The sequence below is a fragment of the Trachurus trachurus genome (assembly GCF_905171665.1).
Source record: "Trachurus trachurus genome assembly, chromosome: 13".
Taxonomy (NCBI): Eukaryota; Metazoa; Chordata; class Actinopteri; order Carangiformes; family Carangidae; genus Trachurus; species Trachurus trachurus.
The window spans coordinates 33,603,415-33,622,937 of NC_139892.1; the positions used below are offsets into that span (position 1 = coordinate 33,603,415).

The 19,523-nt window shown below is 40.8% G+C and overlaps 1 protein-coding gene across 2 annotated transcripts in view; it reads right to left on the minus strand.

Moving 5' to 3' along the window:
• Window positions 1-9,764: 9,764 nt before the first annotated feature.
• The window catches only part of dscaml1 (Down syndrome cell adhesion molecule like 1), a gene marked incomplete at its 3' end in the record, with an annotated part of 90,183 nt that continues 80,424 nt past the window's right edge, over window positions 9,765-19,523 (minus strand). For both annotated transcript variants that reach the window (XM_083984514.1, XM_083984513.1), the window contains exons 21-34: window positions 18,689-18,842; window positions 17,119-17,236; window positions 16,634-16,797; window positions 16,427-16,525; window positions 14,473-14,661; window positions 13,737-13,865; window positions 13,426-13,584; window positions 12,678-12,833; window positions 12,447-12,477; window positions 12,190-12,308; window positions 11,869-12,021; window positions 11,342-11,536; window positions 10,910-11,218; window positions 9,765-10,354 (exon numbers count right to left, since the gene is read on the minus strand). In XM_083984514.1, the coding sequence (XP_083840640.1) occupies window positions 9,765-10,354; window positions 10,910-11,218; window positions 11,342-11,536; window positions 11,869-12,021; window positions 12,190-12,308; window positions 12,447-12,477; window positions 12,678-12,833; window positions 13,426-13,584; window positions 13,737-13,865; window positions 14,473-14,661; window positions 16,427-16,525; window positions 16,634-16,797; window positions 17,119-17,236; window positions 18,689-18,842 (2,565 nt within the window). The remainder of the gene's footprint in view (window positions 10,355-10,909; window positions 11,219-11,341; window positions 11,537-11,868; window positions 12,022-12,189; window positions 12,309-12,446; window positions 12,478-12,677; window positions 12,834-13,425; window positions 13,585-13,736; window positions 13,866-14,472; window positions 14,662-16,426; window positions 16,526-16,633; window positions 16,798-17,118; window positions 17,237-18,688; window positions 18,843-19,523) is intronic.

Here is a 19,523-nt window from a genome sequence, read left to right on the forward strand (position 1 = left end):
AGCGTCAGCCAGTCACAGTGTGATGTATTAGTGAAATGTATTCACAGGCACAACTCCAAAGTATTATCATAGTTTACGAGGGTCAGAGGCGAGGCTCCAGACAATGACGCACACAAACCCTTGGTCATGTCTGATCTCTCAGATATAGGTCTAGCTGATTACTACAGATAACTGGTATACTGATGCTCCCCTTAATTCATAGAGAGCCTGTTTTTTCATTTTTGTAGAAATCCTGTGAAATAAATGTTTTACTTTGGTCTTCTTGAGTAATAAGATGTTGGGCTTCTTTCATTACTTCAGAGCAGGTTCAGATGGCTCTCAGGATGAGAGTGGACAATTCTTCTGCAGAGAGAAATTCAAATGAAGGAGAGTACGGTACTTGATCCTAGACACAGTGTCCTGTACTTCAGTCTCCACTTTATTATCCCAAAAGATATTTGGTCTTCAGACAGCCATTGAACACGAACACATGAATCACAGGCAGACAGTGATAACAAATGAAAAAAAACTTTAATGCTTTACCCAAACACATATGTCTGTATTTGTATTTGGGATCAATAAAGTATTGGTGTAGGTCAGGATGTAATCCTCTGATTTTCCACCATTTTCCCCTCCTTTCATACACAAAGGCACACACTGTAACTAATAGCTTTGTTCATCATTAATAAATGACTTATTAAAGCGTTTAACCATTAAAAACAGTGGACACACACACTACCACATATTTTTGATAACTTCATTGGTTGCAACTTAAAAACATATCAAGGATGCCATAATAGAAACCAAAACCGGGGACCTTCTCCTTGATTTATATGGACCTTTTATAACCAGCATGCAACACATGTGCTAGGAGAATAAAATGATATCCAAAGCAAATAGTCACCAAGGTTTATTTTCTTTCTTAGAGCCCTGCACCTCTGAATAATAGCTCATCCACTGCAGTTGCTGGAGAGGTGAAAGCACACCTGAGGGATAAGTGTCGTGCAGAGGAAAAGATTACTGCTCCTCTATTTCTGTCCTGAAAAGCTCTTTAGCAGTATTACCCTCATGTATCAGACACTGCAGGGAATGAAGTGCATGCATGTCTGTGTGCATGTTTATGTATATGCGCACGCGCATGTGCGTGTGTGTGCACCTGAGAAACCCATGTGAGAGTGGACCCACTCAACAGCGTGTGTCCAGTTGTCCTTCCCCTGAGTAGCTCTTCCTTGCATTCCTGATTGCTGCTCCTGTGTGGACTTCTCTTCCCTTCGGCAGGACTGAGGAAAGCTATCGAAAAAACCAGAAGAACATTAAGGATTATTAGAGACACTAAAGGAATAGTGGTCAAGATGTTGATCACCATGCTAACAGCCATGTACATGATGGTCAGAGTCGTAGAATCGGTAAGATGATCATTACCATAGATGGACGAGTTGTGTTGATTATTATTTTGGAGAAATTGAACATGTATTAAAAGTGCTAAGTTTATGTTCTGTTTGCTTACAAAGTTCGCCTAATTCATCTGATTATATATCACTATCACTATATCAGTTACAGACAAAATGTAAACATTGAAAGAAATTCCTTTGTAGGTAAAGTGCTTTTTCATATAACTGCAACATTAACATTGTGGTTTCCTCAACCAGCAGAGTGTAAGTGTCAAATACAAATCAAGTTCATATTGACAGCGTCAGAGTGTGATTAGTGTGATGTTAAAACCTGTTGTAAGAGTCAGATATAAACCAGGTTTATATCGACAGCATCCCATTGTAATTAATGTCATATCAAACTTAAAATCTGGAGGTTTTCTTTCTCTTATTCCTTTTGCCTTAACATCTCCTACTCTAACTTGTGCTGCTAAAAAAAAAAGCTGTTCACCAGTTCAGTAGTGAAAGGTCACAGAGTTTACCGAAGTGTTATTGTCCTTCATACCTTTGATCAGTAAAACTTTCTCACAGGAACGTGGCCTCAAACCTGCGGTGATGAGGTTACTTTGTTTCTCACACATTTTCCTTTTTCTTTTTCAGATAGGGGTACGCTTTGCACGCCAACAGGAACCTTTACCTTACATGCTGTCCCAGCCATTGCCATGGCAGGTTCACTCTGTGTCACACAGTCGGAGAACCAGCAAAGCAGAAGAGGTCGGTTGTAGTGTATAGTCTCTGTATAGTATAGTTTCTGTTACACTCAATACAATGAGTCATTCAGTACATAAATGATACATCCACCATAACCACATCCTCTTTCGAGCAGATCTGCTGGGGTCTCCTCAGGTTTTACGTTTTTCACTGGAGATAGATTTTGAGGAAACAGAAACAAGTTCTCCTTTCATATGAAGTTCCCCTGCCTTTGCAGCTGGATTTTTTTACTCATAATTCAGCTTTTCCCCATCTTCTCATTTCTCATGCACAGACAGAGCATGTGGAAAGTTCAGCAGCCAAGTCAAACTTGACTCAGCATGTGAGCATCTAAGCTGGTCACATGTTCTGTGCTTGCTTACGACGTCTCGGGTGGGGGGACTGTAAAGGAAAGCAGAGGAATATGATTTACAAGACAGACAGAAATGACTTTTCGTGCCTCTGAACTAAAACAGCATCAGTGAAATGATCTATTATGATACAATAAAGTTAGAGTGTTACATTAGATTCAGTGACCTTTTGACCCTTAATGAATCAATAAATCATTTTACTTCCATCAGCACTGTTCATAATGTTGTAGTTATTTGGCTATTCCTCATATTTTGCTATGAATTTCTGCATAAAGAGAGGCCTATTTCAAACGCATAGCTCTGATGTCCTACACATACAAAACTGTTGGTCACATACAAACAAAGTGGAGCAAGAGAAAGTAGTACCTGTGGCTGTGGTTAACCATGACCACAGGTGTTGAAAGAACCACTCACCAAAAGAGAACATCTATAGGGCTAGCAGCAAATGATAAAAAAAAATAGAATGGAAAATGTGTTAAAGATGTTATATGTCACTGGCTGGTCATAGCTCAAATTCACATTAACTTCTCTGGTAGAAGGAAAGAGTAGACCTCACAGATGAGGTCATGGACTACAGTGTGTGGGAGTGTCTGCAGGCAACACTGACGTGGGAGCAGTCTAAGCTGTTCCAGTCGTCAGCCTGTGGCTTCCCTGCCGATGCTCTTCTTGAGCTGTAATCCCAATCAAGGGGATTTGTGTTTGAGGTCATTATTCTACCTGCTGATAGAAAGGACACACACACACACACACAGGTGGCATAACACATGTCCAGTACGCACACTCTCATTCCTTGAGTGCGGCACATTTTGTACAGTTGAGTGAAAGAATTCAAGAAAGACTATCTGTTGTGTCATGTGTCTAATTTGTGGTATGTGAAAAATGTTTTGGACCAGTTTCAGATGAGATTGTAGCATTGATAAGTGTCATACCTGACAAGTATCTGATGCATCTTGTGCATCCTCACTGCTCTGTGCGTCAGTGTGTGTTTATCAGTTTAAATGTGTCATATAACACACAGTTTTTCTGTTTCATTCACAGTTTGATGGCTTCAGGAGGAACAGCATAGGCGTGTATAGAAAGAGTGAGTAGACATATTTTTCAAATTAAATGCTGGCTATTTTTCTGCCACAAAAATCATCACAGTAAAGTTATAACAAGGGTTTGTCTCAAATCAAGGGTCAAACCCAACTGATTCCAACTTTAATCAGAAAAATAGCCTGCTTGGATCCAGGATAATATGTAAACAATGTGTTTGAACTCAATCATTGCTACAGAATATGTCTCCATGGCTATTGCCTCTACCTCTCTGGCTATACCATGTGTCCTGTCGTGCTCAGACTCCAACATCAGCAATGGTACGTGCGCCACTCCCGTTCCTCCACTCAGCCCTGTTGAAGTTGAGAAGGCCGCTGCTACCATCCAGACCCATTTCAGGAAGTTCCAACAGAAGAAACACAAGAACGGCAAATAGATGGATAAAGAAGGGTGCTGGTGGCACAGGTGCAGCAAGCCTGGGAGACAACAGGAAGCAGGGACGTATGTTGATTCACCAAAGGAGGGATGAACTCTGTGATGACATGCACAAATGCATACACACATGTGCAAATGTACATACATTCAAACTGTATGATAATTGCTTAATATAGCTCTTGGATTATAGTGACAGTGTAAACAGTAATATACATTAATAACCTATATCTCAAAATTCCTTGAAATACCCAATATAAAAGATTCTATGTGAATAATATATTTATGAATATACAGTCTTTACTTGAAAGAATGTGAGTTTTGATGTGTTGTTGTGTTGACAGTGACAGTGTGTGAGTGATTGTGTGTGTGTGTGTGCTGTAATTTATATACAACCAGTCTTTTGAGTATATAAATATGAGGAAAAAAATGATCAAATCATTTGTCTACATGTGCAACTTTCAAAAACAAGCTGTCAACTTTTGACCAACCTATTTCAATAAACTCCTCTGTCAGTGTCCGTTGTTTGATTGCAGCATGTCGCCCTCTAGTGTTGTGATCAGGTTTTGAATCACATTTGGATGAACCATCTGCATGGTTCATCCATAATATATCAGCAGCTTTAAAATCCCCATGCAGGATTTTATTTTTCAAAAGAAAACATTGATAATGTTATAAGTCTTCAGAATCAACTAAATAATATAAATAACCATGCCAATCAATACAGAACAACTCACACAACCAGCCAAAACACTAATTATAACTGAGCCACCCATTCATTCAGAACAAAGCAACAGCCAATCAAATAACTGACTTGATTAATAAAAAATAAAAAAATAAAAAATTAAATCGGAAAATTAAATTGAAATGTTTTTCACTATGAGAAAAAGTGAAAGCAACATGACTTGTGAGCATTTCACAATATGATTTAAAATTGTATTGCAAAACTGTATAGAGTATATTCAAACAATTGTGTTTATACTGCTTTTTTTTAAAAACGTTTTGGTTACCCATTCACTCTAATAAGCTCACAAGCAACAATTATAGTTGTGTATAGTTGAGTCAGAAAATTGAATTGAAAACTGAATTTGTCATTTCAGAGCCAGGGTTCGCATTACTCACATTAAAGAAATAGTCCAAAGCACTTCTGTTCACACTGAGTTATGTGGATCTTAAAAACAGCTGGGTGGCATAATGACAAATTGAGCAAAGTTCTTTCAAATATAATCAAATCAGTCAAATCCTTACCATGTTCCAATAACATTAAAGACTGAATAACTTGTACAACCCTATAAATTTATTTCAGATGTTCAATGGATCTGAAAGAATGAACGATATCATCACAGTTCATAAAAAGATCGCTTTATTGCACAAGGTGTTGAGTACTCTTTTTCTGTTTTTGTTTGTTTTCATAGAAAAGAAAATGTAGAGTTAAACACAAGCAATTGCAAATTGAAGCAACGTTTCCCCATAAAAGTTTAAGGAACAACCTCTGCATTTTTAAAATGTTTTAATTAACCCACTTTTAAATTGTTCAATTCACCTTTTCCTCTTTTTCTTTTATAACCAGCAAATTTTTCAGAACATGCAATGCTGCTGTCCTCCCCCCAAAAAGTGGAATAATAAAAAAAGAGGCAAACTCTAAATTAAGCAACCAGTGACAAAGTAAAAAAAAAAGGGAAACAAAGCCAAAAACTTGAAAACAAAGAAAAGAAAAGAAAAATCAAAAAGGAAACAATGCAACCAAATGTCCTGTAAAAGAAGAAATCAGAATTGTTAACTGTGCATGGTCCACTCTGGTATTTTTCAACTGGTCCATAAATCAAGATAAAGCAGTGTGTGTATAATTCTATAGTTTTCATTAATTCCTCTTCTGTTTCATTACAATAACTTCAGTTCAGAGTTTACATTGTGCCCTGCTTTCTAGTGAAGATGTCGAAAATAGTACTCATTTATACAAAACACTTTCCTATGTACACAAGTCTTCTAGTATGGAGTAGAAATCATGTTGTATAGGTGGGCAAAAGGGTACAGTGAGAGGGGGAGATCTGATTGGTTGGGCAGATGTGGAAAAGGTTGGGGGGAAATAGCACACGTGAAGTTGGCCTTACCAACACGGACTGAGTAAGTTTGAAAGTCATGGTGTTGCACTTTGAGGAAAGATCCACCCGAACCTCGAAGCCATCACTTACACACTGTAAATCATCACTGGTCAAATGTAAAGATTCTGCTATCATGTGCAGTGAGAAAAAAAAATAGTTGTGTTGTACTGTAAAACACTGAAGTGAGATTTTCTGCTGCTAAGATAACTAGAAATGTATAATATTATGATATATCACATTTGATGCGTTAGCATTAATTTTGCATTATTGAAGCATTCATCACAAATTTAGTACTTTGATGACTAATTACATTGTGATTAGAATTGTCATTACTGTGGCAATATGGGTTGCAGTTTGCCTTGAAAGCAACCAGTCAATTTAACATTTTAATATAATAACATTATTATTATTTCAGAGCCACATGATTCTTATGTAGACCAAAGTGGATCTACATGTCTGATCATTTTGTTGAGCTAAAGCATAATGTCCAAACTTCCAGGAGTCAGGATTGTTCAAAGGCCCAAATCAGTTCAATTCAAGCACTTGAACACAACAAAATGTATATTGCACCTAAAAAGGAAAAATTCATTGTTGATGAAAGTGGCTGTAAAAGTATCAGGGTGGAAATTTCCTTTAAGACAGACATCACATCAACTTTGAACAAACTGACTGTGGACCAGTGTTTTACCAGTAGAGGCAACTTCACTGAAGAAACTAGGGGAAAGCAGGTTGGACAGGAGTTTATTTCATCACTCCATCCAATATCCATACAACTGAAGTCAGGAAGCCTCTGGTTTTGGTTGATAAAACAGACCTCTCCCATTCCCAAACTCGTGTCTTTTTTTAAAAAACAAGTATTTGCATAACTTGAAACATAAAGGCCAAAATTAAAGGCATCCTAAACCATCAACAGTGAAAAGCAAAACTCATTTCTCTCCTGTGTAGTTCGAAAATAAAAGGTAATGTGAATACTTGAATAAGCAGTTTTTATTTTTTCTTTCTTTTTTTTTTTTTTTACTGTGTGGTATGTTTATTGGCCTGCAGTCCTGGAGTTTGGTGAGGACTTGCTATGACACAGATAAGAAACAGAAATACTTGTTGATCTGTTTGTCTTCATTCGCTATAGTCAGGTAATGGCATTGAGTTTGTGAACACACCTTTGGAAGGTACAATACAACATATTACAATAGGCTCACTTACTGTATAGGCTGTCCTTGTTTTACTGTTTTCTTTTTCAACACCACACTTTCTGCACTGAGCCATAGACCACAGTTAACCAGCGACACAATCTCACACTATAACTTGACTTTACTGTGCTTGCCCTCTCAGCCGCTACCTGCTGCACAGGCGCTGTAGCTGGAACATTTACAAAATCACAAGGGGGGGTCTTCGTATATCATTCCTCAGACCTCAGTTTCACCATTTAACTTTCTTTCACACTGCGTCCTTTCTCTCCAAGATCTCCCGTCCATGGTTGTGCTACCCGTGTAAGCCTCCCTCCTCTTTTCCTTCCTTCCTTCCTTCCTTCTTGCAGTTTTTCACTCTGAGCGATTGTCTTGTGATCTTTTATATATATTTTCAATTAGAACGGCTTCTATATTTCTCTGCTTTTTTCAATATTCATATATTTGCTATATATTTGAATAGAAATATATATGTACATACTTTTGAAAACAAACATATATCATATCTTTTTATTTTTTCTATTGCGAGAGCCCTGATGTTACGTTTTACCATTGCAAAACATTTGGAGCAACTCTTTTTTTTTTGGAACGATCTTTGTTATGGGGTTAAGCTTTGGGAGAAGAAATGGGAAAATAAAATAAAACCTTAACAGATACAGTACTATTCATAAAGCTAAAATCAATTTCAGTGAGGCGGAGGGACTTGAAAACACATCTGTTGGGTTTGAAGACCACTTATTTTTGAAGAAAAATCGTATCTCTCTGCTGTGTAACCCCCCTCCCCGTTTCCCTAACACAACTGCAAATTCTATTAACACTTGATCTCTCTGTTTATAATCTCAAAGTCATTGTCCGTTCATAAATTCAAGATCACTTCATACAAATATGATTTTTCTTGTATACATCTCTATAAATTTGCTGTAAGTTTGCAACTTGTTTCTCCATTCAAGTTGTCGTTGAATGTCAAACAGCATTTCTGCCTGTCTGTGCATATTAGACCTCTTCTCTCAGTCAGTTTGTGTTTTCAACTAGCCTGTACGCTAGCAGTAGGTCACAGTGACACTGTATGGATATGATGGGGGACTGGGTGGGTGGGTGGGGGTGAAAGGTGGGGAAAGATAGAAAGGGATAGAGAGGTGAAGGCAAAATGAGTTCAACAAAAGAATAATGGTATTTGTGGCAACACGATGAATCATAAAAAGGGTCTCTTCCTTCATTGTTCTGAGGGTGTGAAAGAGAGAAAAAGAGAAAGAAAGGAACTCTTTCTTATCATCTGTGATCGCTCTCTTTTCAACCCCACTTCCTCTTCAGTATGTCTCATGTCCTAAGCTCAGTCACACTTAGCAAAACAGACTTCAAAATGCTGGACCAAATAAGGATCATAGCGTTTACATCGTCAGCATCATCTTCATTACTGTCCCCGAATCCCCTTTCACTGGTACAAAATGAACAATGGGTAGGGTGGGGGGTCGGAGGGGGGTTCAGTTTTGACACAGACGTCTGCCCAAGAGGTCAGCATACAGATTGATTTTTAAAAAGGTCCACTGTTGGTGTGTGCCTGCCACATGTATACATATATATATTTACACATATACACCCACACGCACACACACGCAGGCTTGTGAAGGTTTCTGTTACTTGGATCTGTACTAACTTTTTCTTAGTGCACATGAGATTATATTTCCATCAGAAAAATAAAGAGGAAAAAAGAACTGATGAAAATTAAAAAATAAAACAGGTTTGGATTCATCTTTCACTTGGTGATGCTTGACTTTTTTCTTCTTTTTTTTTATTTTTTATTTTTAAATCTCCTCTCCTTTGAGTCTGTTTATAAAAGCATCAATTAAGACCACTACGCTGTGTAATCCATTGCATGTATAAGAAAATTCCCCATGTCTCAAAACTGGTATTGAGACGACAGTCTTTCCACTGCCTCTAATGTATGAATCCATGATGGAGTAACCTCTCAGAGCCAGTGTAACACACCAAGGTTTGGTGCTTTATGCATACAGTAAAAGCATCCTGCCATGGCACAATGCTGTGATATGAGCTCTTCTTCCATCAGAGACCAGAAAAGAAAACATATTTAAAAACCTAGAAACCTTAACACACACATCTGTGTGAAACTCAAGCAACCTGGTTCATTCTACGACTGTCTTGATCCAGAAGACAAGACAGTGCACGTGGAAAGCATTTTGTGCATAAGTACAGTGTCCTTACCAGAAAAATGAAAATATGAAGTGAACAGATAAATCATTTATGTTTTGGCAAGTGATTTCCAGGGTGATGAAATAAGAGATAGAGAAAGATGACACAATAATAATAGAAAGCAATCAGGCAGAAAGAAAGGCAAACCCCTTCATACAGTAGTGTCGATGGGAACCCAACCAGCCCCCTGCAGCCCGGCACAGCACAGGCACTGACGGGTCAGCTGTGCATGTGTGTGTTCCTCACCCCGCGTTTCCACAGAGGCTCCAGGCAAGCGCCGGCTTGACCAGCATTCTATAAAGAGTTACAGTGACAGGCCGCAGTGATGGCAGGCTACACCAGTGTGTAGGACTTGGAGTAGGCCCCCGCCCCTCCATCCCTCTGCTTCTGTAGTCTGCCTAAGCCCGAGGAGCTGCTCTCCAGGAGAGAGTCTCTGGATCCTCCCATCTTGGAGGAGGACGAGGAGGCACCTCCAGGGGTCCCTCCTGTGGCCCCTACTGCCCCACCTCCACCGGAGGATGATGCTCCAGCAGCTGCAGCGGTAGCAGCAGCAGCTGCCGCTGCGCTCTGGGCCACTGAGGCAGAGGAGCCGGGCATGGTGAGAGTCCTCTGGGGGAGTGTAGAGCTGCTAGAGCTAGCAGACGCTCCTCCACTCCCACTACCTCCACCGCCGCCTCCTGATGCTCCTCCGGAGGAAGCCCCGGAGGAAGTGAGGTTGGACAGGCCAGAGTGGCCCATGCTCAGGGCCTGCTGCTTTACAGAGTCCATAGTCACATGACGGCCCTGGGTGTGGTATGCCCTCTGGGCCAGGCCACGAATAGAGGCTTCACGTGGTGGAACCACTGGACATGGGTCATGATGCTCCGACTGCTTTCGGAAGAAGGGATCTGACTTCATGTAGAGGGGTAGGTTGCAATAGTCACCTGGAGGGGGAAAAGTTGAATTTAAACTCACAGCCAAAGCCTATTTGTGGCATATCGTAATATTCATAGTGACGCAAATGGAATAAATATATTTGCATTGTTTATTCATTAAAATCAGTGCTGCACTGATGACTAATATAGCAACGTCACTGGTAGTTTTGCTCACTGTATACTTATGACTCATCACACAGAAACCTTACTTCCCCTGTAGACTTGACTGCGTTTATTCTTTCTGTATTTCTGCATTTGTAGATAAGACGTTTACTTAAAACGTAAAAAAAAAAATGCTAACACTTTATAATATGTCCACACTATTTAGCACTAGTTAAGCATGAATAAATACTGAATTCTTCATTCATAATGCATTAATACTCATTAGTATGTATTTCATAAATACAGTTAGTGCTTATCAATGATGAGTAAAACATCAAACAACTGTGTTTATAAATGACATACTAATGAATATTCATGTGTTATAAATGATTCATTCAGAATTTAAAAAAGTGTTAACAAAAATACATTAAAAAAATGTGATGTTTTGCAACAACCACTTACTCTTGGCGCGATGTGGAATGGGCACAGCTACATTCTTGCCACGGTCATAGTCCTGGGGTTTGGGTGGCGAGGCAGTGAAACGGCAGATACCGGGCTCTGACGGTGTGCTCATGGACGTCATGCTGTCTGCATTGTCATTGGTACCTGTGGTCATCTGGTCGGATGAGCTGTCAGAGATAAAGCATTCTGTAATCTCAAATTTGGCATGTTGCAGGTGCTCCTCCAGCTTGGCGTGCTCGTACGCTCTCGCCAACTCCTCGTAGGTGGAGGAGGCGCTCTCGGTCGATACCATGCTGTTGCGACCCTTATCTGCGGAAGACAGAGGAAAGAAAATGAAGGCGAGGTTGTCGTTCTCTTGCGCATTGGAGAAATAGCCTTTATTAAATGTGCTTGCAAAAAGGCTGTAAGTGTCATTTTCACCCATGTGCCAACCTGTGTCCTGTGAGAGGCTGGCACTGTAGCTGTCACTCTCTGTGACAGTGATACCATGCTGGGAGCCAACTGTGCGCCAGTCTGAGGTGAGAGTGCGGGCTGGCGTAGAGGCCTGGCACTTGGTCAGAGTCCACTGACTGGAATAGCGGTTTCTGATGCTGTGAGCCGACTTAACGCTCTTCCTCGACACTGGGTCTGAGGGTTGACGGATGAAGAAATAAGGTTGTGCAGGCAGCAAAAAATAACAGAGCAATTGTTTGCAATATGTCAAGGTGTAAGCCACAGTGAATTTTAACATATATAAAAAAAAAACTTTAAAAAAACATGCAAATGGGGATCTGTGATGACAAAGATATGATTAAATCAAGATTATTCCTGGCATTTGGTAAAAAAAAAAAAAAAAGTGTGACTGTGTGGCTGCACCATCTACTGAACTGTTTCCAGAAAAAAAAACAAAAAAAACAGTGCTTGAGTTATTCTAAACCTTTACTGATAAAACAGACAGCGAAGAGAGAGACTGCACTTACTGGTTCCAGGTCTGATATCTGACATGTCAATCAAAGGACCGGTGTTCTGGATGAGGGCAGGGTGATGAACAGACACACCTGTGCAGAAGCTCTGAGGGTTCCCGGTTTGGTTGAACTCTGTGTCTGTCACAGGGATAGTGGCCTTATCTTCACCTGCACAGACAGAGAGAATGCACATCACAGAAAAGCAAATATTGTAGGTTAAGAGAACTGACAAAAGTGCAATGCCTCCTTATGTTCAAAACACACTTTACATAAATATCTTGTCAACCCATGCATGAGCATGCACAAACACAAACACACACACACTCTTCCTCTCACCGATTTGCTTGATGCCTTCTTTGTCCTCAATGAGCAGCTGCACTCTGGGGATGTCGATGTGTAACCGCGGGCCCTGAGGAGGGCCCTTCACTGGGGTGTCAAAGCTGCGGTTGTTTTTACTAATCCAGAGGTAGGAGGAAAGGAAACACACACAAACATTCGCCGTTTTGAGAAAACGCAAAAATGTGGCTGTGCGAAATGGATTCTGAGTTGCACTAAATAATTTTGCGAGAGGGACGAGGAAACAGCTGTCTTACCTGATCAGCATCTCTGCCAGGCTTTTGGCATCTGAAGAGAGCAAGTGAAACATAACAAATTATTTTTTTCCCTGACACACAAATCAATCTTTTAAAATAAATGCAACTCTGGAGAGGACATTCAAGATTCTCTCTGAAGTCTGCTTCAGGAATCTCTCTGAAGACTGCTTTGTTCTCCTCGCCAATACATTCCCACATCTTCTCTCCTCTCCTCTTAACTTCCACCCTCACCTCTTAGTCTCTTCAGCCTCTTTTCTTTGCGTTTCTTGCGAATGATGAAGAGCAGCGCAACGCCGAGAGTGACCAGGATCACAGGACAGCCGATGGAAAACAGCTTCTTGACATCATCGTTCTTTTCCAGGGGGGATTTGATCGGCGGGATCGTGCCTGCGCAAACAGAGGTTAGTCAACAAGCTGGTCAGACGGACGGGACGGGCCCTGTCCTGGGCTGCTCTCTGGACTCCATCGAGGAAGTGGTTTGTCAAACTGATCATCAATCATGGACAAACCCTCTCACCCCCCTGCATCAGACTGTGGGAAACCTAAGCACTGCTGCATCTGCGCTGCAAAAAGGAACGCTAGCGCAGGACATTTGTTCTGTATAACACCAGTCTGACTGTAATAGCCTGCACTCTGGACTCCTCACCACTACTTGCACTGCTCATCCACCAAGTCACTATTTTCCTGTTTCACTCCACTACCTCATCCAGCTGCTAAAGAAACATTGTGTATTTTCTTTTTATTTTATAGTAGGCCTACAAACAATATACATTTTGCCATATATATTTTTGTACATAAATGTATAGTGTGTCTTATTTTTTTATATTTTATTCTTTACTTTTGCTTGTTTTATCGCTGCTGTAAAGAGTGAAGTGGGATAAATAGCCTCTTCTCTCTTCTCCTATCTCTTTTATCTTGCTGCCAATTGACGACAATATCTCAAGATACCTGGTGTAATGAATAGGAGTCCTCTACTCACTGCCGTCATAGTCCAGGGTTGCAAACTGGGAGCTTTGGTTTCCACAGCCTGCACTGTTACACGCTTTCATCTTCAACTCATACCAGGTGGCCTCTCGCAGCTCTGCCAGGAACACATCTGTGGTGGCATTGGTACGTACATTCTGCCATGTCCATGTACCTGCAACAAATCAGAAACATCACACGGACTCCCTTTCTCTTTTTCTTACTGGTTTCCATAGAAAGATGGATAGTTACTTTAATTCTAAAATGCATATCTCCTTGTTTCACACCAAAATATTATCACTGCAAACAGGAAAAGCAATAACCCACCTTTTGGTCTAAACTCTAGTGTGACAGCACTGATCGGACATCCTCCACTGGCCCAGCCCTGCAGGTTGAGGCGGGCGTGGCTGGAGTTAATGTGGGTGAAGACTGGCTGATCCTTATTGAACTGTGGTTCTGTAAAAGAGACAACTTCAGGATACATTGTCCAGATTACAAAAAAAAGGCATTTACTGTACAACAGAGACATATAACAATGGAACATAAGACATTGTAAGCTGATCAGAAAATATCTGTCACCTGTGATATTTTTCATTTATATATTTAGATGGTGGAGTATACTACAGGTACAAGTTTCATGGAGCATTGGCAAGCTAGTAAGTAAGTACTTTATTTATATAGCACCCTTCCCAGTGCGAATACACAAGGTGCTTTACAGCGTACATAAAAACCACGATACAGTAAATAACAATATGCAATAAAATAGAAAGTATTGTGCATGTTACAAAGGAACAGCACAGATAAAAACACAAGCTGTTCATGTTGGTTATCAATCCATTATGTAGACGCAGGAACTATTTTTTTCAAAACTGTGTTGATATTCAAGATCAAATTTTCATGTGGAGACATTTTCTTAACATTGCTGGATGAATGGTAAATATTACTTCATTGTTGGCTGCTTTTTTAGTTTTAGCCCATAAACTCTTACACTCAGACTGTGTGTTATTGCTCAACACCACCATCCACACTAATCTTCCATCTTCCTCCATTCCAGGCTTCTCACCTCGCCCGTGCGTCTTTGCCTCGATGATCTCACTGATGCGTCCGGCCCCAACGCTGTTCTTGGCGGCCAGTTTGACTTTATACCAGGTTCCACAACGCAGGTTGTCCAATTTAAAGGAGCGCTCACTAGAGCTGATGAAAACATCTTTCCACTCCTCTGTGTTGTCTACAGAGTACTGCAGCACAAAACCTGTGAACACACACAAAAAAGACACAATATTATTATAATTTCTGCATTAATACATATTACATTCTTCTCCATTATTAAGATAAACAGTTCTTTTTGCACCAATCCTACCAAACTTTATGGTATAAGTAACTCTACTGCCCACCAGGTGGCAGTGTCAGACTGTACTTCTCTGTGCAGATGGCTCCGATTGGAGGACAGTGTATCTGCTCTGTCTACGCTGCCATTAGTTACCTACAAACCCCAAGACTGGGATGGCGCTGACTGAGCATCTATGCAAATGAGCGCACGCAATATGGTGACTGTTTTTATAATCAGCTGCCTTGGAGAGCCAACTCCCTCCTGTTCTGAGACACTTTCCATCTAATCCTCCATCTCTGTCTATCTGTCCGTCTGTTGGTACATAATTATGTATATATGAATGTCTCCCGCTCCGTGCTGTCTTTGTACTCTTTGTACCATCCTTTGTTTCTCCCTCTCTCTCTAACAGATGGTACGATAGAGTCAAAAACATTAGAAGGGTTAACATGTGCAGATCCTGCAGTGTTTGTTTATAAGTTTTATCGCCATCCTCTGTCTGCCACAGAACAGAGGAGAACACAGCAGAACACAACAGAGAGAACCGCACAGGACACAGCAACACAAAAACAGACTCACTCCAATTGTCACTCCAGGATAATTAACCTTTATCATTTGCTTAGATGTTTATTTTTTGTTTTAAATCTTATTTCTACACAACTCCAAAAATGCTGCATAACCAGCTGAGATTTTTTTTTTTTTAAATGAGAACATGCTAACATGTTTTATCTGCAAGGAGATAGTCTGCAGATGCCACTGCAGTAGTAATGCAAAATTGATGCTTGATGGCAAACTTCAGCTTTGCCTACTGCTGACACCGTGCAGATGGCTTCACAGACAGACAAGCATTCTGGTATTAGCCTACAAGACACACTCATAGCCTCCATGGGTGTATGAGACAGTGGATGATGTATACAACTAGTGATTTGGTCACCCTTCATTATTTGAATACAAAGCTGCACCGGAGTTTGTATCGCTTCCTGCATCAGTGCATGTAATGCATGCAAATAAGTGACTTTCTGTGGGCCTGGGTGAATGACAGCTTTAAATTACACTTCACCAAATGGATCAAAGAGTTGTTTTCGAAATGTGATCTCATCAAAGTTTTATCACTGTTTTTGCGGCCGCTTCTTTGTCAACAAATATTCTCTGCAGGTCCCGTTGTGTCTTCAGCCATTGCACAAAAATCACTACATGGCCAGGGCTTGATAAGCCTCACACTGGCTTAAAGAGCAAAGAGGAGTCAGACGGATGACCCTGCGACATCCTCATACTATCTCTAGAACAATAGGGACAAAGAAAAGAGCATTGCATTTGCATGATTGTGTGGCCATTCAGGCATACACCATACCCATCCTGACAGAAATAAGCAACAATCAGATAATCTCACAGACACATGGGTAACAGGGAAACATAAAACCAGGAAACCAGTCGATACAGTCGAAGATTAGTGCGCACAGGAACAATGTGAAAGGCAAAATGGAGAGAAAAGGCAGAGAGTGAACTAAGATGTAACTAAGAGGTCTGAAGGAAACCTTTGTCTTTTATTTTAATCTTTGTCTATTTATTCTGCTGAGCTTCAAAAAAAATGTGAATTGTGTCACTTTTAGACAGTACAGACAAGGAGAGAGAGAGATGTGAGCACACAGGAGGACAGGTGGAAAGCCATCTTCATTGCAGGGCTGCGTACCTCTGATAGAGCTGCCTCCGTTGTCTCCTGGTATCCAGGCCAGAGTGATGGAAGAGGTGGAGGTGGTGGAGACAGTAAGACGAGGCTGGTCCGGAGGGACTGGGCAAGAACACACACAGTGACCCACTCGAAAATATTTGCACTTGTTGTATTATAGTGAAATGTTTCTTTGTTTTTAATTTATTAAAAATGAAACCATTGTCCTACCTTGTACCAAAAGATTGACTATAATAGTGTCAAAGCCCAGGGTGTTGGTGGCTGTGCAGGTGTAATAACCCGAATCTTCAGCTTTGACAGAGCGCAGCACTAGTGTCCCATTGGCCATGATGAGACGCTGTCCATCTAGAGACACCGGGATGGCTGTGTCCTCACTAACAGAAATCAAGGTGATAGAATCATGAGAAGACATTTTAAGACTTATTTTATGATACAATCATTTAAACCATTTTTCTCTGTTGCTCAACATGAGGTTGAAAGAAATCATCCAAGGCCATGAAACGCTGACATTAAAGTGGAGTTTACATTTCATTCAGGATCTGCGTTTGTATTAGAGAGCTGCTTATGTGAGTGTTACTGACAAACTGACCTTTTGCTAAACCATTTCAGATACTTTAACACTGATCCACTCTAAGAACAGTCACAGCAGCGCCGCGCATTCAGCTTTATGTAACATTTCTGGGGTGGATTCTCACCTGTCTTTGGTCCATTTTATGGTAGGCGTCGGTTCTCCTACTGAGCTACAAGGCAGTCGCACTTCTTTCATCCAAGGAGTGGTCACAGTTCCTCCGAATGACAGGATCTTAGCTGGGGCTGGTGGAGGAAGAAGAGAGGCATGTAAATGTAATAGATGTATAAAGCCATAGAAACTAAAAGCAGCACACACACACACAGTGCAATCAGAGCAATAGCCTAATTAATATGCACCAATAAGTTAATCGTACCATTGTCAAATAAACAATTTTAAAACCTATTAAACTAATGCTGTCTCAGAATGTTCTGATCAATACATTGAGATGGTTGACACGTAATGCATAGATTGATTTCTTTTCCATTCCGGATTCTTTCAATACACATTTACTAGGAGTAAATGTGTATTGTATTTCCTGTGGCTCACACTTGGCAGAAAAGGAAATTTATGTTATATGTGGGATCATCCAGAGTATGAATCAAATATATAAGATGGGACAAATAATGAGAGGAGAGGATATGAAAAAATGTCCATCCATTCAGGTAAATAAACCTTGTGCCTGTCTGTCACTCCCCCACTCTCCATTTCTTTCTCTTCCTTTCTTTCTCAAGCTTGGCGTCTTAATGCTCGCACTCCACTGCACTTATGTTAAGGCTGAATGAAGTATTGAGTGGGCAAGCCTGGAGGACACTGCCTTTTACAGCTGTCGATCAGTTGACGCACCCACCCATACAAGCACTCTCACAAACCTTTGCATCCCGCAGTCAAAGGAGCGAAAAGATAAAAGAACGGGATAACATGGTGGAAAGTGCACTCTGTTCATTCTTACCCCCCTTATTCTTCCTGTCTTTTAATCCAAAGCCTATTGATTTAACTGCCCTCTTCATTTTCTTAAACACTCTGCCCCTCTATTGTCTTGTATATTTGTTTGCTCTGCTCCTGCTGTGTCAGTTTCTCCCCTCTCCACCTGCCATCCTCGCTTTTTGCTCCTGCCCTCTTATCATATCCCCGGTCGAGGGCATGCAGTTTATCTGGTGCCCTCTGAACTCTGAAATCAATAGCACACCTTTGTAAAGTGAAAACAGGCAGTAACAAAGAAACAGGAAACAAGCAGAGGGGGGAGAAGAAAAAAAAGCATGTGGTGTATAGAGCAAGTGACGGTGTGAGAGGGAGATCATTCCTATGATTCACAGAGTCATAAGGGATGTAGAGCAAAACATCCTTTAAAAAAAATGTTATTTTTAGTTTGTGGCGTTGTCGATAAGAGGCTTGAAGAGGAATACTACGCTGTCAGTAAGCAGTGTCATAACAGTTCCTGAGAGAGAGATGGCAGACACAGAGAGAGACAGAACAAAGACCCAGAGAGTAAGAAAATAAAATACAGACACTGTTGTCTCATCCATCCAACAACAGCTGATTTAGTGACTGACACACCTCTCCGTAACGTGGATGATATTTCCAGGTTTTTTTCTTTCCAATGAAATTATAATTAGTTTTAACCCTGACGTCTTTGGACCTGCAAACTCCTAAAACCAAAGCTTTCTGGACATTTCAGATCATCACACAGGACTCACCTTTAGCTGCTGGCTCCACAGTGACCTTATCGCTGAAGTTACCCCGGCCTGCAGTGGTGACAGCAGCAGCCCAGATCAGGTACTGCTGGCGGTGGTTAAGGTGGGTGATGCGGTAGAAAAGCAGCTCTGGATTGGCCTCATACTCGCTGGGCATCTGGGGAGAGAACGAGGAAAGAAAATGTTATTGAAAATTTATGTTTTTCTTTTTTAAATGAGTCAACAAATCTGCTGGTGGAATGAAATACTTGAATCTGATGCAGTTCTCTTTTGAGGATTTTGCAGAAACCAGCAGCGATATGAATCAGGTACAGCACCATTTTTTTCATTTTTTATTATTAAATGCACTGTAAAACAAACAGATTTACTGTAGAAAGAAAGCTTTTAAAATGCATTCCTAACATTTTCACATTTCCCTTAGAAAATACATATTAAAGAATTTGTAGTAGAATCTGCATTGCAATACAGTAAATTCTGGGGGACGCCAAAGACAAGATCATTTTGTCACTTTACTCGAGAAGCAGGAGTAATGTGAAGAGCTGAGTGAACATCATTCTAATGTGAACTAAGCTCTGTGTTTCTCTCCTTGAGTCAGTACTACAGGAAAAGAGAGGAGGATGGGTTGGAGGGCACAGAGGTTCTAGGGCATATTATGATAAGGCAAAACTGTGTGGAAGGATGAAGCTGAAGGGAGGGAGAGAGGGAGGGGGAGAGAGGGAGATGCGAGGGCTGGGTTAGGGGGGAGTGAAGCCCACTCCCTCTCTTCTTCTGTTCTCCTCGGGGAGGGCAAACAGAGATATGAAACAGAGGAAGACAATGGGGGACAGACAAATGAGAC